The sequence below is a fragment of the Zalophus californianus genome, chromosome 14 (assembly GCF_009762305.2).
Source record: "Zalophus californianus isolate mZalCal1 chromosome 14, mZalCal1.pri.v2, whole genome shotgun sequence".
Taxonomy (NCBI): Eukaryota; Metazoa; Chordata; class Mammalia; order Carnivora; family Otariidae; genus Zalophus; species Zalophus californianus.
The window spans coordinates 34,909,912-34,937,317 of record NC_045608.1 but is presented as its reverse complement, the minus strand read 5'-3'; the positions used below and the strand labels follow the sequence as shown (position 1 = coordinate 34,937,317).

The following is a 27,406-nucleotide window of genomic DNA, read 5'->3' as shown; positions in this document are numbered from 1 at the left end:
TACACGTGCATGTTTTTTTCCTAAAGAAATGAGTTCTTTCTCAGATTTATGTATTACAAATATTTTCATCCAGTACGTGGCTTGTCGTTTAATTTTCCTAATTTAATTTTCTTTCAGTATGTAGATGGTTTAACTTTTAATGAAATCTCATCAGTTTGTTCTTTTATGGTTTGTGCTTTTTGTGTCCCAATTGAGGTATTTTTTGCCTGTATTTACTTGTTTTGTCATTTACTGAGAGAGTTCTGTGATAATGATAACTGGATTTGTCTGTTTCTCTCTTTGTAGTTCTGTCAATTTTGCTTCATGTATTTGAAGTTCTGTTATTAGGCATGTACATGTGTACAACTGCTTCATTTATGATTGTGGGGATGTCCTTTATTTCTGGCAGTGCTTCTTGTCTTGCAATCTGCTTTGTCACCTTTCTGATGTTATGTGTTTGTATGGTATATCTTTTCCATTCATTTGCTTTTAACCTCTCTATCGTAATTATCTTTAAAGTGGTGGATCTCTTATAAACAGCATTATCGTTGAATCTTGCTTTTTTGTGCAGTCTGAGTATATCTGCCTTTTTTTTTTTTCGAAGATTTTATTTATTTACTTGACAGAGAGAATGAGAGTACAAGCAGGGGGAGTGGCAGGCAGAGGGAGAGGGAGAAGCAGGCTCTTCATGGAGCAGGGAGCCCGATGCGGGGCTGGATCCCAGGACCGTGGGATCACGACCTGAGCTGAAGGCAGCCGCTTAACTGACTGAGCCACCCAGGCGCCCCTAACTCTGCCTTTTTATTGGAATGCTTAGCCCATTGCCTGTAATGTAATTATTGGTTTTAATTCTAAATTGCAGTTTGTTTTCTGTGTAATTTTTTTGGAGGTTTTCTTTTCTCCTCTTTTGCGTCTGGCTTCCCATGTGGTGTCCATTGACACTGAAGTGGGATAGCCTCATTACCACTGGGTGATGGTGAAAATCCTGACTCTTCACTAGGCCTCCTCTGAGACTACCCAGCAGGAATGGAGTGGGGCTTAGTTACTTACAGTTTGGGGGTGGAAATCCAGATTCTTCACATGGTCTCCATTGACACCCTTGTAAGAGCCCAGCCCTCTTACCAGCTGGCAGGTGTGAAAGGCCCAGCTCCCTACCTGGGGCACCCCGTGAGGGTGCAAATCTAATCTCCCTCTTAGCAGTGTGGTTGGGGGCAGGGCTACAGATTTTTCCTGGTGTTTGCCTCGAGCTATTTACTAACTCCACTATTATCTAAAAGTTTTGTCTTGCAGGACAGCCCCTTTCCTGGTTTTTGGCTAGAGAGAGGAGGCTTTTGTTGTTTCATCTATGCCCATCAGTGTTTCTGGGTTATGGACTTTGTGAGCTCCAAGTCTGGGACAAAAAGAAAACTCTGGGATCTCCCAACTCTGTTGTTCTTAGAATCCTGAGGTCCCTAAACTACCAGCCTTCTCTACCTGTCAGTCTGCTGTCATTTTTTTTTTATTCTAATATCCAGGATTTTTAGTTGTACTTACCAAGAGGAGTAGGGATAAGTAGTCTTTCTTCAAATGTTTACAAATTTACATCAGTTTTTCTGTTGCCTTAGAAGTAGGGATTTTTAATTTTTGTTTTATTTTCTTACCTTTGGCTTCAAATTTACCATGGACCCTCTGAGGCCTCTTCTGCCCTTTTATTTGATGAAGTTTAGGTTTGCTGTGGCTCCCCAGTGCTCCAAACAGTGTGTCCTAATGGAAACGTGTTGTTGCTTTTAAATCATCCTGCATTCAGGCCTTCACCCCTTCGTGTATGCTGTTAGCTGCTGCCCTTCCTTCTATTCATTCCCAACTATAGGGGAAGCAAGTCAACAAATATTTGTCTAGAGTAGTTTTTGCAGGATAATCTATTGAACGGTTTATGAACAAACCTGTCTTCATCATCAGTCTAGGATGGAAACTGAGTAATGGTAATAAATGAACTGGGAGAACATGTGCATGTAGGTGTAAGTTACAAAATGCTGCAGGACAGGAGAGAATGACCCAAATCAGTATGGCATTTGGTTGTACCTATTCCTGCCCTTACTCCTCTTACTGCCAGTTTTGTCACTTCCTGGCTTTGGAATTAGTGATGACTCGGCTCCCACATCAAGGCTGACGTCCTCAGCTGGGCACTCAGTTGGCATTCAGTTCAGGACCCCCCTTGTCTTTCCATGACTTTCCTATCCTTTTTCCCAGGAACTGCTCCCATCAGACCAGGCTTGCTGCCATCCCACAAATAAGCCCTGTTGGTTCTGCTTGTGTCTGTACCACGCCGTTCCTCTCTCTTCTGGGTGTTAGACACGAAGGGCAGTGTAGTGTATGCTCCAGGGTAGATCCCAGTTTTACTTCTTGCTGTGTGACTTAGGGTAAGTTACTGTGGCCCTCTGAGCCGTGGTTCCCCTGTTTGTGAACATGAAGAAGTACTTCTTTTCTCACAGGATGTACTAAGGAAGTTAATGTATGTGAATGTTGCTGAAGCCACAGGAGTTCAAATAAAATAAAATTTGGGTTCCATTGCTTTGTTTCCTTAATTAAAATGTAAGGCTAAGGGTCACGTTCATTTCTTCTAGTCTTTGTCTCATCAGCAGTACACAATATGTTGAGAACATGGAAGAAACTATAATTAGTTCATTAAGTAAATGTTTGAGTACCTCCTGTAATGCCCTGTGTTGTGTTAAATGTTGGAGCTCACAGATTTGCTGGACAGGACAGATGGGTGCCCAGGCAATTAAAATAGCACAGTGCATGCAGTGCTGGAGGTGTGTTCCGGAGATTTTGGGAGCACAGAAAAGAAGTGATGAAGGAGGATTCCTGGATAAAGTGTTGCTGGTAATTGTTCCTGGTTTTTTTGTTTGTTTGTTTTTTAGAACAGCTTTATTTAGGTATAATTTACATACCATAAGATCCACCCACTTTAAGTGTGTAATTCAGTGATTTTTAGTAAATCAACCGGTTTGTGTAACCATTACCACAATCCAAATCTAGACCGTTTCCATCACTTCAAAAAGATTCCTCATACCCATTTTCAGGCATCGTGGTGAAGGATGGGTGTGAATTGGCCATGCAGAAGTGCGGGAAAGGGAGGGCTGGCTTCCTGGGAGTGCAGATAAAGTGCGCAAAGCCAGGGGAGCATAAGACAGAATGGCTCAGTGTGGAAGGCATGCCTATAAGTGGGTTTATTTCTGTAGTTTACAGGTTTGCTCCTTCCTGGCAGCTGTATTCTGGCTTCCTCGGTCCTTGGAGCTCAGTTTCCTTACCTGTAAATGTGTAACTGTTGCGCTGTTGGCCCCAACTTCCCCTAAACTCTCAAATCCTGTGACTGTCAAAACTTATGATGCCTTTGGTTGAAGAGAAAATAGCCTGTTCTTCTAAAAAACAATAGCCAAACAGAAAAACAGAAGAATTAGAGTGATGCTTACAGATCCTTTAATGGAACTTTCTGCTCTTTTTTAGGTTTTCCTGATTATTTGAGTAATAATGCATACTGGGTAGAAAAATTGTGAAATGCAGGAAGATAGGAAGAAAACATAGGTCACTTATAATCTTATTCAGAGATAATTGTTATTAACATTCTCTTGGTTCTTACGAGTTTTTTGTTTGTTTTTTGAGAGAGAGAATGTGCATATATGTGAGCAGGGGAGGGGCAGAGGGAGAGGGAGAGAAAACCCCAAGCAGGCTAGACGTCCAGCACAGAGCCTGATGCAGGGCTCAATCTCACGACCCTGAGATCATGACCTGAGCCGAAATTAAGAGTCAGATAGTCAACCCACTGAGCCATCCAGGTGCCCTGTTCTTAGGATTTTTTTGCATGTGTGTTTATATACTTAAATATTGATATTGTGCTTTAAATAAAGTTTTCCCCCACATTATTAAATAGTATCAAAAACATGATTTTAAATGCTGCAGGATTTTTCTGAAATTAAAAAAAACACGGCCTGTGCATTTTTTTAAATAGTAATAAAAGTAATAAAAAGACATGGTAAATTTCAAACTATGTAGAAGGAATAAAAAAAATTTTTTTTCTCTCCCTCCCATTTTACCACTTCTAAGAGTTAACAGTAGTTAACTGTTTTTACATGCTTTCAGAAATTGTGTGTATTAATTTATATTCCATTATGTGGATAAATCATAATTTGATCTTTTATGGATAGCCATTAAGATTATTACATTTTTGCTTTTACAGTGCTGAAATGAATATTTTCATGTGCACGTCTTTGAATTCTTACAAAAGTATATCTGAAGGATCAGTTCCTAAAAGGAATGCATGGATCAGGGAACACATTTCGTATTTTGATAGATGTGGCCAAATTGCTTTTCAGAAAAGATTGTGCTAATTTATACTTCTATTCTCATGAGTCCCTCTTTGCTTATAGCTTTACCAGCATTGGGTATAACGTACTATTTTGTTCTTTGCCAGTCAGATGTTAGAAAAATGGTAACTTATTGTATTTTAGTTTATGCTTTAAAAATTAGATTGTACTTGAACATTATTTTCATATGGATATTAATCATTTTTCTATGAGTTACATCATATCCTTTGTGTAGGTGTCTTGAATTGTTCATATTTTACTGATTTGTAAGAACTATTTGCTGTTTAAAGAACTTAGCTAATGCAAATTGCAATTATTTTTTTTTTACATTTTCTTCTCTTGACTGTGTTCATGGTCAGATTTATTAGTCTTGTCATTTAGGGCTTAGGGATTTTTTAAATTGCAAAATTACCTTAAAAAGTAAGTGCAGAGAGAACCAAGTGATTCTAATAGTTTTCCAAGTGAGTACCATAAGGATATTAAAGAGGAATAAGAACTAATCCAAGTAACTTTTGAACTCTGTATGTAGACTGTTTAACCTCTGACTCAGGAAGAAAAAGTGAACAGATCTTGAGTTCTTACTGTGTTTGTCCTTTGCAGTGTCCATTCTAGTGAATCTGTTGTATTTCAGGATTGAGCAAATAAGGGCTCCCTTGTTTCTTTCAGTATAATTGCAGTACAAAATAAAATAGTTATTATCAACACACAAATGACTTAATATCATGCAATATAGAACTATAATTAAGAATCTATAATTGTGTGAATCATCAAATATATCCCTACAATTACTGTAAATTTTAATTCTGATTCTGAACTATTCATGTGTAGCTATATAAGTTCTTTGTAATTTATTATTTATAGTTGTTCATAACCTAAAGGAAAATAGTAAGATTTTATGTTGGATAGAGCGATCAAAATGAAACCCCTTACAATGGGAACTTCTTTGTAAAAGGAACTCTGTATACTACTTTGAGAACTCTGATTTTAATTTGGTTTATTTTTCTAATACTTAGAGATGCTCTTGCATTCTGTGAAAGCTCTTTGAGAACTGAAATGTGTCGTGAAGGGAATATAACTTGAGATGATAAAATGAATATTTTTAAAGAGGGGTCATGAAGAGAAATATTTTTTATTTGTAAATGCAAGATTACTCACCATGTTTTGTATGTGTGTGTGGTGCCTTTGTGTTTTGGTTGGTGTTGATGACCTTTTCTCCCTATGTGCAGGTGTAATGGATAGGTAACAGAGAAACCCTCCTCACTGTCTCGTCAGGGAGGCAGAATGACTGAGTGCTTCCTGCCCCCCACCAGCAGCCCCAGTGAACACCGCAGGGTGGAGCATGGCAGTGGTCTTACCCGAACCCCCAGCTCTGAGGAGATCAGCCCTACTAAGTTCCCTGGATTGTACCGCACTGGCGAGCCCTCGCCTCCCCATGACAGCCTCCATGAACCTCCTGACATAGTGTCTGATGATGAGAAAGACCATGGGAAGAAAAAAGGAAAATTTAAGAAAAAAGAAAAAAGGAGTAAGTGCCATTTTTCCCTGTGCTTTTGATATATTTTAGATAAACTCTTACTTTAATCCCATGTACCTGCTATTTTCTGGGAATATGTCCAAAGACTCTTGTTTGACATTTTCTGTTTTTTACTTTTCTGGGTCTCAATTTTTGTATACTAGAGTTGTATTTTAGGGTCTTACTCTTGAAAATAAAAATACCAGATTTCCAGAAATGGTAAAGTTTTTTGGTGGAAGTTTCTTATATTGGTTATTTTAAATAATGTATAAGTAGATATTGGAATTTTACTTATATATAATATTACTTTCTTGGCTAGGTTGTGTAAGCCAGTTAGGGTACTACACTTTATTGGAACTGTGAAAAAAATAGTTATTTGTTTGTCTTAAGCAAATGCCATAATGCATTCTATTTATAGTTCTATTCAGTAGGAAAGATGAATTGTTTAAGCATAGCTCTTTAGTATGTTAAAAGCAGATCAGGTGAGTTATTTTAAGTATTGCTTTATTTTGACTTTTATGGTATTTTTAATTTGTTTTTTGAAGCATAACATTGAGGTTAGAATGCACAGATTATAATTTGAATGACTTATCACAAAATGGACATATGTCCTTGTAATTATAAACATCTGGAAATAGGGTGTTATCAGCACCATAGACATTCCCTTCCATGATCCCTTCAAGGGGAATCCCCTACCCTTCCCAAAGGTAAGCTTATTTCAGCATAGCTTGAAACTGCCTGATTTTTGAATTTATCTAAATGAAAGTATATTTCCTTTTGCATCTAGTTTCTTTTTCCCAGTTACATTTGTTAGATTCATCCATGTTCCATGTGGCAGTAATTTGTTCATTTTTATTGGTGGATTTTGTTTCATTGCATTAATATACTAGAATTTACTCTGCTGTTGTTGGTCATTTGGGTTGTTTTCCATTTTTGGCTCATGAATAGGGCTTCTGTGAGTGTCATTATAGCTATTTATATATTTCTTTTGTGTATGCCTGGGAGTGGAGTTGCTCTCTTATAGGCCATGCTCATTTTAGCATTAGTCGATCCTGCACAAAACGATTTTCCAGAGTGGTTGTTCCAGTTTACACTCACACCAGCAGTGTCTGAGAACTACATTGGCTTTATATCATGGTATCATGCCCTTAAGGTTTCTGCCCTTATGGATGGTGTGGAGTTTGTGGTATTTTAAATAGAGGGTAATTTGTGAAATATTTTTAATCTTTGTTATGAAATAGCTTGTAAGGCAGCTGGCTGAAGAAAAGAATAGGAGAATTCTATTTGGAGATGATGAAACCAAGCTAGGATAGCTCCAATATGATAAAAGCAAGTATCAGTGTGGAAACCAAGGCTCATGATGCAAACAAATGGGCTGATGCATTTGGCGACCATCCAGAGATTAGGGAATCTCCTGATTCTGTCCTCCACCCTAATGAGGTTTCAGTCCCTGCTGCAGTCTCCAGAAAAAACCTAACAGCTAGTGACAGGAGGGCAGGGTGTGATCAGGGAAGGGCTGGAGCATCCAAACAGCAGTGCCATTGGTGTCATGGTGTCAGACTGCTTCCAGTTACAGGGACCAAATATATGAAAAAAATCTAAGAGGACATTGTCAGATGATGAAAAAACACTCTATATTATAGAAGGACTCTTTCCATTAGCCCTCTCTGTAGATCCTTTGTGGTGTATTCATAATTTGGTTTGCCAAAGTTCCACCTAAAACCAGTTGTAAAGGTAACTGGCACTGTGCATTTCCCCCTCTTGTGGTCAGGAGATGTCACTGCCGCATCTCGTTTTCCCGGAGCAGAAACCTGTTTCATTAATGGCAGTACCCAAGAGGGATTGGCCAGGAAGTGAAAAGTGAGGTAGCCAGTGCCTGGTAGCACTTTTTTGGGGGGGCAGGGGGGAGGGTCCTGTTTTTAGAAAGTTTATGGCCGGTTTGACATTAAACAGATAGATGACTTCTGTTTCCTGCATTTCTTTGGCAGCTGAAGGCTATGCTGCCTTTCAGGAAGATAGCTCTGGAGATGAAGCTGAAAGTCCTTCCAAAATGAAGCGGTCCAAGGGAATCCATGTTTTTAAGAAGCCCAGCTTTTCTAAAAAGAAAGAGAAGGATTTTAAAATAAAAGAGAAACCCAAAGAGGAAAAACATAAAGAAGAAAAGCACAAAGAAGAGAAACATAAAGAGAAGAAGTCAAAAGACTTGACAGCAGCTGATGTTGTTAAACAGTGGAAGGAAAAGAAGAAAAAGAAGAAGCCAATTCAGGAGCCAGAGGTGCCTCAGATCGATGTTCCGAATCTCAAACCCGTTTTTGGAGTTCCCTTGACCGATGCGGCCGAGCGGACCATGATGTACGACGGCATCCGGCTGCCGGCGGTTTTCCGCGAGTGCGTGGATCACGTAGAGAAGTACGGCATGAAGTGCGAAGGCATCTACAGAGTTTCAGGTACCGGGGATGCTCATTTCTCTCCGGCGGTTTTTAAAAGTCACTTCCGTTTTTCAAAGGAAGGAAAATATTGGCTTGTGAGGAAAATTGTGGCATGGGTCCTATGTCGTCTTCATTTTCTAGATCCTTCCAGTTGAACAAAAATCCCCCACAGCGCGCGGGCGTGTGTGTGTTGACAGTTTGCTTTTTTAATGATACTCCCCTCCATCAGGACGCTTTCCACACGAGTTGTTCACAGTATGCCGCAGGCCGGCTGAGTCTAAGCGAAGCATATGAGTAGCGTCCCTTCCCTCTGGTGCACTCAGACTGGTCTTTAGTCTTCTCACCTCCTGCCTCTCTGAGCCGGGCTCAGTGTTGTGAGGGAGAGGAGCAGGGGTAGGACGCTTCTTGGCCAGAAGACACTTTTACTGACATAATCCTATTTCCTGAGGCCTCAAAGGCGAATGCTTTTGTCAGCCACCTGCAGCTGTTACATAGATTAGTGAAATTGATTTTTCCATTTGTTTATGTTCCCTACATGTGAAGTTTTAAATTTCTTATTTGGCAAGAATATAATTCATTCGGGTGTCTAAAATCAAGCCAAATGATTACTCTGATTTAAAGGAAATCAGAGGAAAAAGAATTTTAAAGGAAAAAGAATATGCTTCTTAAAGTAGTAGGACTTTTGTACTGTATAGGATGGTAGTCCTGCCCTGTGGCAACATCTGTGCTCCAAATCATTACCTTCCTGTGATTCAGTTTCTTAATACTGGAGATCTCTTTTATAAAACCTGTTGTTGGTCACACGTTGGTCATGATGAATCAAATCATACACATTTAGAATATAGATTACATGGAGTTTTTCCATTTATTTGGTTCATACATATTTTTTAGAGGGCAGATTTGATATTTTTTATTTTTTGGGGAAGGGACGGGCATCTTTGGTAATTGGGGAACCCTTTAGCAGTCCCCTAGATAGCATTTCATCGTTTAGGAGTATTTTGGCTAACATGCTACCATTTTATAGAAAATAAAATCCACAAATTAGGCATTGAATTTGAATTTATAACTCTTTAGTAACATGAAAATAAACACATTTAAATGAATTGGAAAATTTGACTTTTAAAACTAATTAATGATGAATTGGTTTGTAAAGATTTAAACAATACTAACATAGTTGCTTCTCTCACATGAGTTTGATAAGAAGGAATTTTGTTTTAGGTGAAAGTTTCTCTGAAGAGTTTCTACAGCTTTGTTCAAAGGATTCTTTTGTCTTTGACCTATTTTTGATGTTTGCATTCTTTTGGAGAGTCAGTCACAGAACTCCTTTGTTTGTGTGTCAGAGCATTCAAACAGAGCTCTTCCCCTTATCATTGACTCCTGGAGGCTGAGCTGCTGCTTTGATCAATTTTTTATTATTTTTTAAGCTCTGACAGTGTGCTGCTGTGGATTAGAGTTTATGGCTGTGACTTTTCTTTCTTTGAATGCCCATAATAATACTGTTTTCTGCTGGAGATTTTTGGCTCTTGCTTATTCATATGTAAGTTCCAATTTTAAAACATATGTCATTTTGGATATGCTCTTTCTCTACCTAGGACATTTTATTTGAAGTGTCCAATTCTTAAAAAGAAAACATTTTGATAATTGCAGAGTAACAACAAACCAAACACATATTTTAATTGTTTACTTGTGCAGTTTTCTGGGTAGGCACTATGGGGGAGAAAAATCAGATACATATAAATAGAGAGAGGAGGTCTTTGCTAAGAATTTCACTTGAAGTTATCACTCACTATGTTTTACTCATATTGTCATAAAAATTAGAAAATGGGAATTATTGAGGTGCCTAGGTGTCTCAGTCGGTTAAGCACCTGACTCTTGATTTTGGTTTAAGCATCTGACCTTTTTTTTTTTAAAGATTTTATTTATTTATTTATTTGACAGAGAGAGAGAGAGAGAGCGCTCAAGTAGGCAGAGTGGCAGGCTTCCTGCTTGGGAAGCCCGATGTGGGGCTCGATCCCAGGCCCCAGGATCATGACCTGAGCCAAAGGCAGACGCTTAACCGACTGAGCCACCCAGGCACCCCTAAGCATCTGACTCTTGATTTCGGTTCAGGTTGTGATCTCAGGGTTCTGGGATCGAGCCCCACGTCAGGCTCCACACTCAGCACCAGGTCTGCTTGTCCCTCTCCCTCTGCTCCTCCCCTCCCCCAAGTAAATAAATAAGTAAATAAATAAAATCTTAAAAAAAAAAAGAAAATGAGAATTATTTTCTAACTTTTCTGCCTCAAAATGAAGATTATATAAAAATAAGCTTTATCTTCTTACTTTCATACTTAGAGTTACTGATTTTATTTTGTCACTGCTGGATAATTTACAGACTTATTATAATGGAAGGTTTTCACATAAGATAAGGAATGCCAAAGCCCGGATGTAAACACTATTGATTATAAAGTGCTGTTCAGATGAGATGACACTTGAGTATTTACATCAACCATTACAGTCTCTCGGCCTTAATCTGTGGCTTGTTTCAAATAATTGGCCTAAAGTTTTAAGTATCAAACTACAGGAAGCTATCTTGTGCTTTTATGAGCAGTCACTGGCACTGAATCTACATCACTTAAATGCAGATTGGACTAAGGACTTAAAAACTTATAAAATGTTTGAAAAACAGTCTTTTTGTGTGTCAGTGTTTCTCTCTGCCAGTAAGAAAAGCAGAACAGTTTGATTTTAGAAACCCAGGTTTCACTTTTTGTTGGTTGTTCCAGCTGTGTTCCAGATTACGGAAACAGAACAATTTGAATTTAAAAATAGAAATTAGATGGGGATTATTTAATGGATAAGATTTTTCAAAGAGTGTGTTTAGATAGTAAACCCACCTTTTGCATTTATCATACAATGTTTGCTTATAAAAAAGTAATTACCCACAACTTTTTGGACACATTTATAAATACTGAGTTGTGTTTTATGTTGTTAGTCTTGTGACTTTTTAGAAAAGGCAGTTGGCCGCTCATGTGGAGCAAGATTTATGCTTGGATTGTAGTTGAATTTTTGCCTAAATTCTTATCTACTAAATTTAAATTAAAAAAAAAATTGTCCCCTGAATCAGTTGGCATGTTTTGAAACCTAAAATATTCTGTGATTGCTCTGACTTTTTTTTTTTCTTAGTTTTGAGTTTTCCCATCATCAGTTAGCTTTTGGTTGAATTCACCCTCACAGTGTAGTCTTTCATATTATTTTCTTTTATAGAGGAATTGTATGCACCTTGAGCAGATAAATACTTCATAACTAGAGGTTTGTTATTGTCAGATTGGCTCTCCTTAGATCTCCCCCTAGGAGTTGGTGCCATGGTGAAAAAATCTGTGTTTGATTATTTTCTTGAAATTCTCTTTCTCTTCGGAATTTTGATGTTTTTAGGAATTAAATCAAAGGTGGATGAGCTGAAAGCAGCCTATGACAGAGAGGAGTCTCCAAATTTGGAAGAATATGAGCCTAACACCGTAGCCAGTTTGTTGAAGCAGTATTTGCGAGACCTTCCGGAGAATCTGCTTACCAAAGAGCTGATGCCTCGCTTTGAGGAGGCTTGTGGGAGGAGCACAGAGAGCGAGAAGGTGCAGGAATTCCAGCGCCTGCTCAAAGAACTGCCAGAATGTAACTATCTTCTGATTTCTTGGCTGATCGTGCACATGGACCATGTTATCGCGAAGGAACTGGAAACAAAAATGAATATACAGAACATTTCTATAGTGCTCAGCCCAACCGTTCAGGTACATGGCCTTCTCTGCACACATGCCCTCTGATGCTGACCCTGAGGAGTGTCGGAGACATTTTCTGTTGCTGAGTCGCATACAAAGCAATTAACCAGCAAATGTAGACAATAGATTAGCCTGAATATTGGTCTTTTTCTTTCAGAATATGGACAGTGTCATGACCAGCATGTAGCTTTGTAATTTGAGTGTTGTACAGTCTTTGCTGTGGGTTTCTAAACCAGTTTCTGATGACAGTGATCCGTCATGAATAGAGGAGGAGCCCATGGTACACACAGTTACAGAGTTCATCTATAGAATTTTAAAGATTTCATTTATTTTTTCAAATAGCATTATTGCTTCATTATATCATGTCCACATATCAGACTCAGGCACAAAGGGGCCTAATATCATTTGGTTTGGTCAGAGATTTAACCTGGTGATTTCATTCATGAAGATAGATCCTAGGGAAGGGTGTTAGAGAAATTTAATCTGAGGAGGCATTTAGAGAACTGGATAGTGTGTTAATTGGTGTCTCTTTACAACATAAATAGTTGGCCTTCATTTATTACTGCTCACTTGGTGCTGGCACAGAGCATATATTTTCCTTCCCTTAGAATTATTGATATTTTATTGAGGCCAGACACCAAAGACAAAAAAATGAAGTAATGTTTGTATTTTTATTTTAAGCTCTCTTTTTGGCCAATATACTAGGTTTTTGTCAGCCATTGTTATAATGCACTGGTGTAAGAGTGTCTTTTCTTACACTTTCATTGTTCATTGATTGTGTTTTGGAAGTAAAATGTTTCTCAGATTTCAGTTTGATCATTCAGACTAGTCAGGATTTCAGAATTTGGTAAATATGACATTGTTACTTGATATTACTATAACAGGACAATAATTTCATAGAAGGTTCAAGTGTATTGTAAGTTTTAGGTAGAGAGTAATTAATGTCCCGATCTCCTAGCATATGAACATCATATTTAAACACTGGCTGTGCAGATGTGCCCAGAAGGCGTTCGTTTCTGGAGTGAGGGTTCTTGTACTCAGCCCAGCTTGACAACTGCAAGTGCTCGTACTTCCTTCATATTCCTCAGTGGATCCACTTGTGTGTTTTAAAAGGTCTCAGAATAACTTGAGAATAAAGAATATAAGATTTTTTAAATCAGTAATATTATATTGCTAAAAAAGAAGAAATTGATGGTCAGCGACTTTTACATCCTTTTTCCTGTCCTTTTTTCTCCCCAGTTCCTTATGGTGCTTGAATACATGACTGAACTCCTACTACTTTTCCATTCTTTTCTTTCAATTGGCCACTAATTAGCAAGCATGTCTGCTCACTACTGAGGAAAACCGTCGTTCCCATGTCTAGGATTAAAGGATGTACTATGCAACAGACACAAATTAAATGAAATGATAATTTGAATAGGTTTTTTTTTTTTGCAAATCTTTTTATTTATTTTTTCTTAGATTAGCAATCGTGTCCTATATGTGTTTTTCACACATGTGCAAGAGCTCTTTGGAAATGTGATACTAAAGCAAGTGACAAAACCTCTTCGATGGTCTAACATGGCCACTATGCCCACACTGCCAGAGACCCAGGAGAACATCAAGGAGGAGATCAGAAGACAGGTGTGTGTGCTCAGCCCCACGCTTCAGCCCTAAAGAGCCTGCCTTTGCTCTGACCCTTTTGGATGATTATGATGATTGACAGTGATGATTAGGAGGAGGAGTTCTTGTTCACTGTGTGTCTGGAATTATGTTAGACACATTATTCATGGCACACCAAAGGCAGAAATTTCTCTCTGGCACTGTTTCATGCCAATGAAGTCATAATATTGTAGAAAGAACACAAGTTTTGAAATCAAAAGACCTGGCTTTAAGTTCTTCCTAGGCTTCTAATTAGCTGACTCATTTTTAGGCAAATTGCTTAAACTCTGTAAACCTTGGTGATCCCATTTTAAAATGGGTCATTTCATGGTTTGATGTGAAGATTATTACTGTAGATGAGATAATGCTGCCAGGCACGTTGTCAGGAGTCCAAAAATGTTAGCTTATCTGAACAAAGTTGCTGTTACCAGCCATATTTTACTGCTAAAAAGAAATTTGGGGAAATTAAATAACTGACTCTGTGCCACATGGTTACTGAACTATAGAACCGGGATTTGACCCCAAATCCTGTGCTTTTCCATTGTGCTACTTTGATAGAAGAAATAGTTCATTTGGTTGTTTGTGTGTTTAGCAAAACTGATTAAGAAATTCAAGACTGAGAAATCTACTTATATTTGATGATTATTACGTCTTTTATTTGCATACATGTTATCAAATTCCTGTTTGGTTTTCTTTCCTTTATCTACTCTGAGCTCCCATTATTAATTGTTGATGTGTTGTGGGAAGGGATATGAACAAACTGTTACTGAACCAATGTAAATTAATGATGAGAACCCAGTGCCCATGCAAAAAAGGATTTTTCAATCATATGCTTGAAAAAATAATTCATGCCATTATTTCATTCCCTTAATGATAATTGAAAGATGGTTGTACATCTTTAGAAATGCATGTAGTTTTATTTTAAAATGATAAGACATGGGACACCACTCAGTGTGGTATTTTGTTTTCTAGGAGTTTCTTTTGAATTGTTTACATCGAGATCTGCAGGCTGGGATAAAGGATTTATCTAAAGAAGAAAGATTATGGGAAGTACAAAGAATTTTGACAGCCCTCAAAAGGAAACTGAGAGAAGCTAAAAGACAAGTGAGTAAATTTGTTATTTTGGTATATCATGTTTATAATGGAATATAAACCGAATGCATTGGAATTTTTTTATGTACTATTTTAAGTTAGGTTTTTTTTTTTAGATTTTATTTATTTATTTGACAGAGACACAGCTAGAGAGGGAACACAAGCAGGGGGAGTGGAAGAGGGAGAAGCAGGCTTCCTGCCTAGCAGGGAGCCCGATATGGGGCTCAATCCTAGGACACTGGGACCATGACCCGAGCCGAAGGCAGATGCCTAATGACTGAGCCACCCAGGTGCCCCTAAGTTAGTTTCTTTTGTAAACACAATATATACATGTTTTCTGAAGTGAAGTTCCCTGGTGGATATTTATTTGCTTGAATGTTCCCTTTAATGATTGTCGATCCTTCAGTTTGGTATCAGGGAAATGTTTAATTTAGAAAGTTTTTTACTTTTTTATTTTAAAGATTTTATTTATTTATTTGAGAGAGAGAGAGAGAGAAACAGCATGAGGGGGAGAGGGTCAGAGGGAGAAGCAGGCTTCCCGCTGAGCCAGGACTCCGGGATCATGACCTGAGCTGAAGGCAGTTGCTTAACCAACTGAGCCACCCAGGTGCCTGGGGTTTTTTTACTTTTTAAATTAATTAATTAATTGATATTTTGTGTTGTATTGTAATCAATACTTTCATAATCTACTTGATACACATCTGACCAGTAAGAACCTTTTAAGTGGCTCCAGTGTTCTGACACGCACTCATCATTTTTTGAGGTTTCCTTTCTTTCTGGCACGACAGAATGTTCCACGTTCATCTTGTATTTTTTCTACCCCCAGCCCTGAAGTTGGACGTTTCTCCAAGGAGCCTTGGTTCCTTTCAGTATTGAAATCAAAATCTGGGTACTCAGGTGTGCTCACTACTACTATAGTAGCAGGGTCCCAGGCCCTCAGTGAACATGGGTGGAAAATAAACACACAGAGAATATTAAAGTTATGAAAGACAAAGAGTGACGAACTATTCCAAATTAAAAAACACTACACAGACACAACTAAGTACAATAAATGGCCCTTGTGTTGGATCCTGGACAATTTGAAGAAGCGTTATGAAAGACACTTGGGATAACTGATGAAACACGCTGGACTAGAAAATTGGGCCAGTCTTAAAATGTTCTGATTTTGATAATTGTACCACGGTTAATATGAGCATGTCTGTTCTTTAAAAAATCTACATTAAAATATTTAGGTACAGGGGCACCTGAGTGGCTCAGTCGGGTAAGTGACTCTTGATTTCAGCTCAAGGTTATGACGATCTCAGGGTTGTGAGATCGAGTCCCCTGTCAGGCTCTGTGCTGGGTGTGGAACCTGCTTAAGATTCTCTTTTGCCCTCCCTCTCTCTCTGCCCCTCTCCCCCGCTTGCACTCTTTCAAAAAAAAGTAACAAAGTTAAAATGTTAAAGTGCATGTTTGAAGAGAAGATGCACAAACAATAAAGGGGCAAAATGTAAACTTTTGAATCTGTTGAGCATAATGGGGAATCACTATACTATACTTGTAATTTAAGTAAACTCTCTGCCCAGCGTGGGGCTTGAACTCATGACTTTGAGATCAAGAGTGGCATGCTCTACTGACCGAGCCGGCCAGGTGCCCCTTAAATGATACCAAAATAACAAAAATAAAAAGCTTAAGAAGCATCTTACAGACTAAAGGTCTGCCTAAAACGTAGACTATCTCTGCAGGTATTGACTCAGTTCACTGAGATGACCTAGCTCTGGCCTTGTTAATGTTTGAACCATGATAATTTAGTAGATAAATGTGCAAGTCATGGTTTTATCAATGAAAAGGGACATTTTCTTAATTCAAGAATAAAACCAGAACAACCTATATTAACTTTCTTAAAGCTTTACGCCCAACGTAGGGCTTAAACTTACAACCTGGAGATCAGAGAGAGGCATGCTCTACCAACCGAACCAGCCAGGTGCCCCTATAGTAACATCTTCAGTGGCATCAAAGAAGGGGCGCCTAAGTGGTGTGGTCAGTTAAGCATCTGACTTTTGGCTTTGGTTTCGGCTCAGATCCTGATCTCAGGGTTATGAGATCTAGCCCTGCGTCAGGCTCTGAGCTCAGCCAGAGTCTGCTTAAGACTCTCACTCTCCCTCGGCCCTTCCTTCCCACTCTCTCTAAAATAAATAAATCTTTAATGGCATCAAAGAAATATATATATATATATATATAAGCACCTACATTTTGCTATAGGCAAAGGCAGTTTTGGGGGGTTAGTAACTGAAAGTAGTTTTATACAGCTGCTAAATTTCATCCTAATATGGAATCTCTCCAGAAAGTTGGTTTTTTAAAAAATTAAACATGATTTTACTGAAAGATGTTTTGTCATTTCCTGCTTGGTTGTACTTGTAAACAGAAGCAGTTGGATAGTGAGACATTTCAGAGATGGCTGGGGAATTTGAGGCCTTTGAGTCAGCTCTTTGGAAACACAAAGAAGTACTGAAGATTAGGAGGAATTTTATTCGCCTAATAATAGGAAGACTAGCATGTGACTCCTGCTAGTTTGGGGTACACGAGTTAGACTTTTGATCTCTTCTGGCTTAGTGTGTGTTGCTTGGCTTTGGCACTCTTGAGTTGCTCAGCCACACCAAGGCTAAGATCTCAGACCTCAGTGCCAGGCCCCGAATATTACTTCCAAGGAACATTAGTTAGCATTTATTAGCCTGGGAGAGTGTGATCATTGGGGTGTGCTAACAGACAAAGACAAGCCCATGTGTTTATGTTGCTTTGAGGTTAGAGATTTGCATTTATGTGGAGGTTAGCTTCGTCAGAAAGGAAACATTCATGGGGTTTTTACACATGCACTCCAGGACTGGCAGACTAGTAAAAGCCTTTGTGTATTTTTCTTCATTCTTTTCTCCTGCTTACCAGATTAGCTATCTTTTGCTTCCTATGCCTCTTGTCATTATTGTTCCCTTCATGCTTCAGCCTGGAATCAGCGACTGACCGACCAGCCCTCATGGTTGTAAATGTTAACCATATGGCATTACCCACCAGACTTTAAATGAAGGGTCTCTGACCTATGAGAGGGATAACGTATGTTTGGTTTTCATTACTCTTACTTTGCTTCTCTCTTGGATAAAGGAGTTGTGACAGAGCAGAGTCGTTATAGAAAGGGATAGATTTCCTTTACCAGTTTTCTTTATGCTATCTTCTTATACCTGCTCATTCATTCATAAATTTTCAAAAGGTTCTGTCAAGTTGACTTCAACTTTGAGGAATAAATTACTTTTATTTTTTTTATCTCCCCCCCCATGCCCATCCAGGAATAAATTATTTTTAAAGATAGAAGTAATATGATTCATTATAGAAAAACCACAAGATCATGTCAATAGATGCAGAAAAGCATTTAGCAGAATTCAACACTTATTCATGATAAAAGCTCTCAGCAAATGTCATTCTCAGCCTGATATAGGGTGTCTATGAAAAAAATCTATGATTAATATTGTACATAATGGTGAAAGTCTGAATGCTTTCTCCTAAGATTGAGTATACAAGGCAAGGATTTCTGCTTTCACCACTCTGTTCAACATTTTACTGGAGGTTCATTCTAGCTAGTACAATAAAGCAAGGGAAACAGGTATACGGATTGGAAAGAAGAAAGTCTTTATACATAGACTACATGACTGTCTACATATAAAATCCTTAGGAATCTATAAAAAAATTAACAAGTGAATTTAGCAAGGTCGTGGGATACAAGATTAGATACACAGAAGTCTGTTGTATATCTTGATATTAGCAATGAGCAGTTGGATACTGGACCTAAAAAGAAAAATAAAGACCTAAATAAATGGAGTGATGTATCAATATTTTTAAGATGTTAGGTATTCTCAAACTGATCTGTGGAGTCAATCCCAGTCAAAATCTCAACAGGTGTTTTTTGTGGAAATTAACAAACTCTTCTAAAACTTACATGGAGGGTGCCTGGGTGGCTCAGTTGGTTAAGCGACTGCCTTCGGCTCAGATCATGATCCTGGAGTCCCGGGATCGAGTCCCACATCGGGCTCCCTGCTCAGCAGGGAGTCTGCTTCTCCCTCTGACCCTCTCCCCTCTCATGCTCTCTATCTCATTCTCTCTCTCAAATAAATAAATAAAAACTTAAAAAAAAATAAAAAAAAACTTATATGGAAATACAAATGATCTAAACGACTGTGGAAAAAAACCAACATTGGAGGATTCATACTATCTGATTTTAAGACTTACTATACAGCTACAGTAACCAAGACAGTAGATATTTTATAAAAGTAGACATATAGAATAGGAAGTCCAGAAGTAGACCCACACCATATATGGACAATTAATTTTCAACAAAGGTGATAAGACAATTCAGTAGGGAAGGATTTTCTTTTTAATAGTGCTGGAACAACTGGATATCTGTATGCCAAAAAAGAAAAACCAAAACAAAACCTTGACTCTTTCCACAAGGCATATACAAAAATTAACTCAAAATGAATCATATGTTAAGACCTAAAAAAAAAAACTTCCAGAAGAAAACGTAGAAGATCTTACTGACTTTGGCTTAGGCAGCGATTTCTTAAATAGGACACAATACCCATGAACTGTAAAAGAAAAATTTGTTAGGGTGCCTGGGTGGCTAAGTCAGTTAAGGGTCCTGGGATCGAGCCCTGTGTCAGGCTCCCTCCTCATGGTCATGCACTTGCTCTCTCTCTCTGTCTCTCTCTCTTGCAAAAATAAAATCTTAAAAAAAAAAGATTTGTTAGAGATTACATTTTATCAGCGTGCTAAAACATGTTCTTCAAAAGACACTGTTAAGAAAATGAATATACAAATCAGAGGCTGTGACAAGATATTTTGCAGAACACATACCTCATAAAGGACTCGAATATTTAAAAAACTTATAACTTAAGACAATTCAATTTTTTTTTTTTTTTAGACTTCATTTTTTTTGAAGCAGATTTAGGTTCATGGCAAAATTGAGAGGAAGGTACATATATATATTCTACTCTCCCACCAGAGTATGGTACATTTGTTACAATAATAATTCAGTTTTAAAAAGGTAAAAAAGTTGAACAGGCACTTTACGAAAATCATGTACAGAAGGCAAATAAGCACATGTAAAGATGCTCAACATCATTAGTCATTAAAAAGATACAAATTGAAATCACAATGAGATACCACTACACACCACCGAGAATGACTAAAATTAAAAATACCAGGTGTTGGGGCACATGGGCGGCTCCATCAGTTAAGCATCTGACTCTTGATTTTGGCTCAGGTCATGATCTTGGGGTCATGAGATAGAGCCCCGTATTGGGCTCCGTGCTGGGTGTCTAGCCTGCTTGGAATTCTCTCTCACTCCCTCTGCCCCTCTCCCTGCTCTCTCTCTCTCTCTCTCTCCCTGTCTAAAAAAAGTAAATAAAAATAAAAATCCCAGGTGTTGACAAGAACATGGGGCAACTGGAACTCTCATTGTTGCTCTTGGTAATGCAAAATGGTATAGTAATTTTGGAAAACAGTTTGGCAGTTTCTTATAAAGTTAAACATACGGTTACCATATGACCAAGCAATCCCACTTTTAAGTATTTAAAAGAAGAAAGCACATACACACACAAAACATACCCGTGTGAAATGTTCATAACAGTTCTAGTTATAATAGCTCAAAATTAGGAACGACCCAAATGTCCATCAGCTGGTGAATGGATAAACAAATTGGTGTATCATGGCACATTACTCAGCAAACTACTAATACAGACAACAAAATAGATGAATAGTAAAAGCATTATGTTCTGTGAAAGAAGCCACATAAAAAAGATTTCTTATGGATGGATTCAATTTATGTGAATCTCAAGGAAAGGCAAAACTATAGCAGTGGAAAATAGGTCAGTGGTTGCCAGGTGCCAGCAGATGGTGAGAGGCACTTTGTGTGGTGATGGAAGTGTTTATATCATGATTGTGGTGGTGGTTACTTGACTATTCATTTATCAAAATTAATCGTATACTTAAAACTGACACCCTCCAAAAAAAAAAAAAGTGTCACAGAAAGTAATTTTATATGGATGGGTTCTAGAAATCGTGAACACATTAACCAGAATTGCACATTTTTCGTGGTGCAGCCACAAACTAAGATCCACATGTTATTTTCCAAGCCCAGTTAACAAATTCTCCTCTATCCAGATAGTTCATCTGGCTGTTACTGTTACCTTTTCAACTATAGGAAATGAGAAGGAAACTTCTACATGGTGATGGTGTGAAATTGTTGGATATGTGTTACATTTGGGCTGACCAGTTTTTCATTTGTCTTACTTGACAGGAGTGCGAAACCAAGATTGCACAAGAGATTGCCAGTCTTTCAAAAGAGGATGTTTCCAAAGAAGAAATGAATGAAAATGAAGAAGTTATAAATATTCTCCTTGCTCAGGTAAGCTTAACTTTTTTTCTCTATTTTACAAGATCCTTTTTAAAAAATAAAAATTGTACATATTTGAAGTATGCAGCATGATTTGATAGACCTATATATACATAGTGAAGTGATTACTACAGTGAAGCTAATTAACATTGTCTTCTCATATAGTTACCTTTTTCTTCTGTGATGGGAGCACCTGAAATCCATTCCTTTAGTGTATTTCCAGTATTCAATACAGTATTATTAACTATAGTCATAGATAGTCTAGATCTCTGGACTTACTCATCCTTTGTAATTGCAACTTTGTACCTTTTGACCAACATCTCCCCATTTTCCCCATCCCCCAGCCTCTGGTAACCACTGTTCTGCTCTCTACTTCCATGAGTTCTACTTTTTTTTTCAAAGATTCCACCTAGAAGTGAGATCATACAATGTCTGTCTTCCTCTGGCTTATTTCACTTAGCACAGTGTCCTCCAGGTTTATCCATGTTAATCAGAAATGGCAGGATTTCCTTCTTTCTCATGGCTGAATAATACTCCTGTGTATATGTCTATACACACCCCACATCTTCTTTATCAACTTGTGCATTGACCATTGGGTTGTTTTCGTATTTTGACTATTGTAAATAATGCTGCAGTGAACATGGCAGTGCAGGTTATCTCTTCAGTATCCTTTTCATTTCCTTTGGGTATAAACCCAGAGGTGGAATTGATGGATCATATGGTAGTTCTGTTTTTTGAGGAACTTCCATTCTGTTTTCCATAATGGCTGCATTCAGTTTACGTTCCCACCAACTGTGTATAAGAGTTCCATTTTCTCTACATCCTTGCCAACAGTTGTTACCTTTTTTTTAATAATAGCCATCCTAATAGTTGTGAGGTAATATCTCATTATGGTTTTGATTTGCATTTTCCTGATAATAAGTGATGTTGAGCATCATTTGAGATATCTACTGGTCATTTGTAGGTCTTCTGTTTAGAAATGCCTATTCAGGTCCTTTGCCTATTTTTGAATTGGGTTGGTTGTGTTCTACCTGTTGAATTGGTTGCATTATTTATAAATTTTGGATATTCACCCCTTATCTCACACATGGTTTGCAGATATTTTCTTCCATTCCATAGGGTGTCTCTGCACTCTGTTGATGTTTTCCTTTGCTCTGCAGAAGCTTTTTAGTTTTATGCCATCCCATTTGTCTATTTTTTGCTTTAGTTGCCTGCTTTCTGGGTCATATCTAAAAATTCATTGTCTAGACCAGTGTCAATGGACCTTTTCCTTATGTTTTTTTCTAATAGTTACATGGTTTAGGTTTTATATTTAAATCTTTTTTTTAATTATGTTAATCACCATACATTACATCATTAGTTTTTGATGTAGTGTTCCATGATTCATTATTTGTGTATAACACCCAGTGCTCCATGCAGAACGTGCCCTCTTTAATACCCATCACCAGGCTAACCCATCCCCCCACCCCCCTCCCCTCTAGAACCCTCAGTTTGTTTTTCAGAGTCCATTGTCTCTCATGGTTCATCTCCCCCTCCGATTTCCCCCCCTTCATTCCTCCCCTCCTGCTATCTTTTTTTTTTTTTAACATATAATGTATTATTTGTTTCAGAGGTACAGATCTGTGATTCAACAGTCTTGCACAATTCACAGCGCTCACCATAGCACATACCTTCCCCAGTGTCTGTCACCCAGCCACCCCATCTCTCCCACCCCCCACCACTCCAGCAACCCTCACTTTGTTTCCGGAGATTAAGAACTCATATCAGTGAGGTCATATGATACATGTCTTTCTCTGATTGACTTATTTCAAAAGCTCAGCATACCACTCTCCAGTTTTATCCACGTCATTGCAAATGGCAAGATTTTATTCCTTTTGATGGCTGCATAATATTCCATCGTATATACACACCATATCTACTTTATCCATTCATTGGGTTGATGGACATCTTGGCTCTTTCCACAGTTTGGCTATTGTGGACATTGCTGCTATAAACATTGGGGTGCACGTACCCCTTCGGATCCCTATATTTGTATCTTTGGGGTAAATACCCAGTAGTGCAATTGTTGGGTCGTAGGGTAGCTCTATTTTCAACTTTTTGAGGAACCTCCATACTGTTTTCCAGAGTGGCTGCACGAGCTTGCATTCCCACCAACAGTGTAGGAGGGTTCCCCTTTCTCTGCATGCCCGCCAACATCTCTTGTTTCCTGACTTGTTAATTTTAGCCATTCTGACTGGTGTGAGGTGGTATCTTCTGGAGGTTTTGATTTGGATTTCCCTGATGCCAAGCAATGTTGAGCACTTTGTCATGTGTCTGTTGGCCATTTGGATGTCTTCTTTGGAAAAATGTCTGTTCATGTCTTCTGCCCATTTCTTGATTGGATCATTTGTTCTTTGGGTGTTGAGTTTAACAAGTTCTTTATAGATTTTGGATACTAACCCTTTATCTGATATGTCATTTGCAAATATTTTCTCTCATTTTGTCGGTTGTCTTTTGGTTTTGTTGACTGTTTCTTTTGCTGTGCAAAAGCTTTTTATCTTGATGAGGTCCCAGTAGTTCATTTTTGCCCTTGCTTCCCTTGCCTTTGGTGATGTTTCTAGGAAGAAGCTGCTGCGGGTGGGCGCCTGGGTGGCTCAGTTGGTTAAGCGACTGCCTTCGGCTCAGGTCGTGATCCTGGAGTCCCGGGATCAAGTCCCACATCGGGCTCCCTGCTCAGCGGGGAGTCTGCTTCTCTCTCTGACCCTCTTCCCTCTGGTGCTCTCTCTCTCTCATTCTCTCTCTCTCAAAAAAAAAAAAAAATCTTAAAAAAGAAAAGTTGTTGCGGGTGAGGTCAAAGAGGTTGCTGCCTGTGTTCTCCTTTAGGATTTTGATGGACTCCTGTCTCACATTTAGGTCTTTCAACCATTTGGAGTCTATTTTTGTGTGTGGTGTAAGGAAATGGTCCAGTTTCATTCTTCTGCATGTGGCTATCCAATTTTCCCAACACCATTTGTTGAAGAGACTGTCTTTTTTCCATTGGACATTCTTTCCTGCTTTGTCGAAGATGAGTTGACTATAGAGTTGAGCCCATTTCTGGGCTCTCTATTCTGTTCCATTGATCTATGTGTTTTTGTGCCAGTACCAAACTGTCTTGATGATTACAGCTTTGTAATAGACCTTGAAGTCCGGAATTGTGATGCCGCCAGCTTTGCTTTTCTTTTTCAACATTCCTCTGGCTATTCGGGGTCTTTTCTGGTTCCATACAAATTTCAGGATTACTTCCATTTCTTTGAAAAAAGTGGATGGTATTTTGGTGGGGATCGCATTGAATGTGTAGATTCCTCTAGGTAGTACTGACATCGTCACAATATTTTTCTTCCAATCGATGAGCATGGAACGTTTTTCCATTCCTGTGTGTCTCCTCAATTTCTTTCATGAGTATTTTATAGTTTTCTGAGTAAGATTCTTTCCATCTTTGGTTAGATTTATTTCTAGGTATCTTATGGTTTTGGGTACAATTGTAAATGGGATCGACTCCTTAATTTCTCTTTCTTCTGTCTCATTGTTGGTGTATAGAGATGCAACTGATTTCTCTGTATGAATTTTATATCCTGCCACGTTACTGAATTCCTGTATGAGGTCTAGCAGTTTTGGGGTGGAGTAGTTTGGGTTTTCCACATAAAGTATCATATCATCTGCAAAGAGTGAGAGTTTGATTTCTTCTTTGCCGATTTGGATGCCTTTTATTTCCTTTTGTTGTCTGATTGCTGTGGCTAGGACTTCTAATACTATGTTGAATAGCAGTGGTGATAGTGGACATCCCTCCCGTGTTCCTGACCTTAGGGGGAAAGCTCTCAGTTTTTGCCCATTGAGAATGATATTCGCTGTAGGTTTTTCATAGATGGCCTTTATGATATTGAGGTATGTACCCTCTATCCCTATACTCTGAAGAGTTTTGATCAAGAAAGGATGCTGTACTTTGTCAGATGCTTTTTCTGCATCTATTGAGAGGATCATATGGTTCTTGTTCTTTCTTTTATTAACATAGTGTATCACGTTGATTGATTTGCAGATGTTGAACCAACCTTGCTGCCCAGGAATAAATCCTACTTGGTCGTGGTGAATAATCCTTTTAATGTACTCTTTGACCCTATTGGCTAGGATTTTGGTGAGAATTTTTGATGAACACCCATGTTCATCAAGGATATTGGTCTGTAATTCTCCTTTTTGATGGGGTCTTTGTCTGGTTTGAGGATCAAGGTAATGGTGGCCTCATAAAACGAGTTTGGAAGTTTTCCTTCCATTTCTATTTTTTGGAACAGTTTCAGAAGGATAGGTATTGGGTGCCTGGGTGGCTCAGTCGTTAAGCGTCTGCCTTCGGCTCAGGTCATGATCCCAGTGTCCTGGGATCGAGTCCCACATTGGGCTCCCTGCTAGGTGGGAGGCCTGGTTCTCCCTCTCCCACTCCTGCTGCTTGTGTTCCTCCTCTCTCTGTCTCTGTCTCTGTCAAATAAATAAATAAAATCTTAAAAAAAAAAAGGATAGATATTAATTCTTCTTTAAATGTTTGGTAGAATTCCCCTGGGAAACCATCTGGCCCTGGGCTTTTGTTTGTTGGGAGATTTTTGGTGACTGCTTCAAATTCCTTAGTGGTTATAGGTCTGTTCAGGTTTTCTGTTTCTTCCTGGTTAAGTTTTGGTAGTTGATACATCTCTAGGAATGCATCCATTTCTTCCAGATTATCTAATCTGCTGGCATATAGTTGTTCTTATAATTGTTTGTATTTCTTTGGTGTTGGTTGTGATCTCTCCTCTTTCATTCATGATTTTGTTGATTTGGGTCCTTTTTCTTTTCTTTTTGATAAGTCTGGCCAGGGGTTTATCAATCTTGTTAATTCTTTCAAAGAACCAGCTCCTAGTCTCATTGATCTGTTCTGTTCTTTTGGTTTCTATTTCATTGATTTCTGCTCTGATCTTTATTATTTCTCTTCTCCTGTTGGATTTAGGCTTTATTTGCTATTCTTTCTCCAGATCCTTTAGGTGTAGGTTTAGGTTATGTATCTGAGACCTTTCTTGTTTCTTGAGAAAGGCTTGTATTGCTATATACTTTCCTCTTAGGACTGCCTTTGCTGCATCCGAGAGAGTTTGAACAGTTGTGTTTTCATTTTCATTTGTTTCCATGAATTTTTTTAATTCTTCTTTAATTTCCTGGTGGACCCATTCATTCTTTAGTAGGATGCTCTTTAGCCTCCATGTATTTGAGTTCTTTCCGACTTTCCTCTTGTGACTGAGTTCTAGTTTCAAAGCATTGTGGTCTGAAAATATGCAGGGAATGATCCCAGTCTTTTGGTACCGGTTGAGACCTGATTTGTGACCTGGATGTGATCTATTCTGGAGAATGTTCCATGGGCACTAGAGAAGAATGTGTATTCCATTGCTTTGGGATGGAATGTTCTGAATATATCTGTGAAGTTCATTTGGTCCAGTGTGTCATTAAAAGTCTTTATTTCCTTATTGATCTTTTGCTTAGATGATCTGTCCATTTCAATGAGGGGGGTGTTAAAGTCCCCCACTGTTACTGTATTGTTTTTGATGTGTTTCTTTGCTTTTGTTATTAATTGGCTTATATAATTGGCTGCTCCCATGTTAGGGGCATAGATATTTACAATTGTTAGATCTTCTTGTTGGATAGACCCTTTAAGTAGGATATAGTGTCCTTCCTCATCTCTTATTACAGTCTTTGGTTTAAAATCTAATTTGTCTGATATAAGGATTGCCACCGCAGCTTTCTTTTGGTGTCCGTTAGAATGGTAAATGGTTTTCCACCCCTTCACTTTCAATCTGGGGGTGTCTTTGGGTCTAAAATGAGTCTCTTGCAGACGGCATATCAATGGGTCTTGTTTTTTTTATGCAGTCTGATAGCCTCTGTCTTTTAATTGGGGCATTTAGCCCATTTACATTCAGGATAACTACTGAAGGATATGAATTTAGTGCCATTGTATTGCCTGTAAGGTGACTGTTACTGTATATTGTCTGTGTTCCTTTCTGGTCTATGTTGCTTTTAGGCTCTCTCTTTGCTTAGAGGACCCCTTTCAATATTTCTTGGAGGGCTGGTTTCGTGTTTGCAAATTCCTTTAGTTTTTGTTTGTCCCGGAAGCTTTTTATCTCTCCTTCTATTTTCAGTGACAGCCTAGCTGGATATAGTATTCTTGGCTGCATATTTTTCTCGTTTAGTGCTCTGAAGATATCATGCCAGTCCTTTCTGGCC

The 27,406-nt window shown here is 38.4% G+C and overlaps 1 protein-coding gene across 6 annotated transcripts in view; it reads left to right on the top strand.

The window, feature by feature from the left end:
• RALBP1 (ralA binding protein 1) overlaps positions 1-27,406 on the top strand; it is a 65,652-nt gene that overhangs the window by 27,395 nt on the left and 10,851 nt on the right. For 4 of the 6 annotated variants that reach the window (XM_027576345.2, XM_027576342.2, XM_027576347.2 and 1 more), the window contains exons 2-7: positions 5,549-5,847; positions 7,824-8,282; positions 11,675-12,024; positions 13,474-13,635; positions 14,626-14,757; positions 21,065-21,172. In XM_027576345.2, the coding sequence (XP_027432146.1) occupies positions 5,604-5,847; positions 7,824-8,282; positions 11,675-12,024; positions 13,474-13,635; positions 14,626-14,757; positions 21,065-21,172 (1,455 nt within the window). In that variant the 5' untranslated portion in view covers positions 5,549-5,603. Of the gene's footprint in view, positions 1-2,699; positions 2,842-5,548; positions 5,848-7,823; positions 8,283-11,674; positions 12,025-13,473; positions 13,636-14,625; positions 14,758-21,064; positions 21,173-27,406 lie in introns of all 6 variants that reach the window. The other 2 variants (XM_027576344.2, XM_027576343.2) reach the window with 2 other exon arrangements.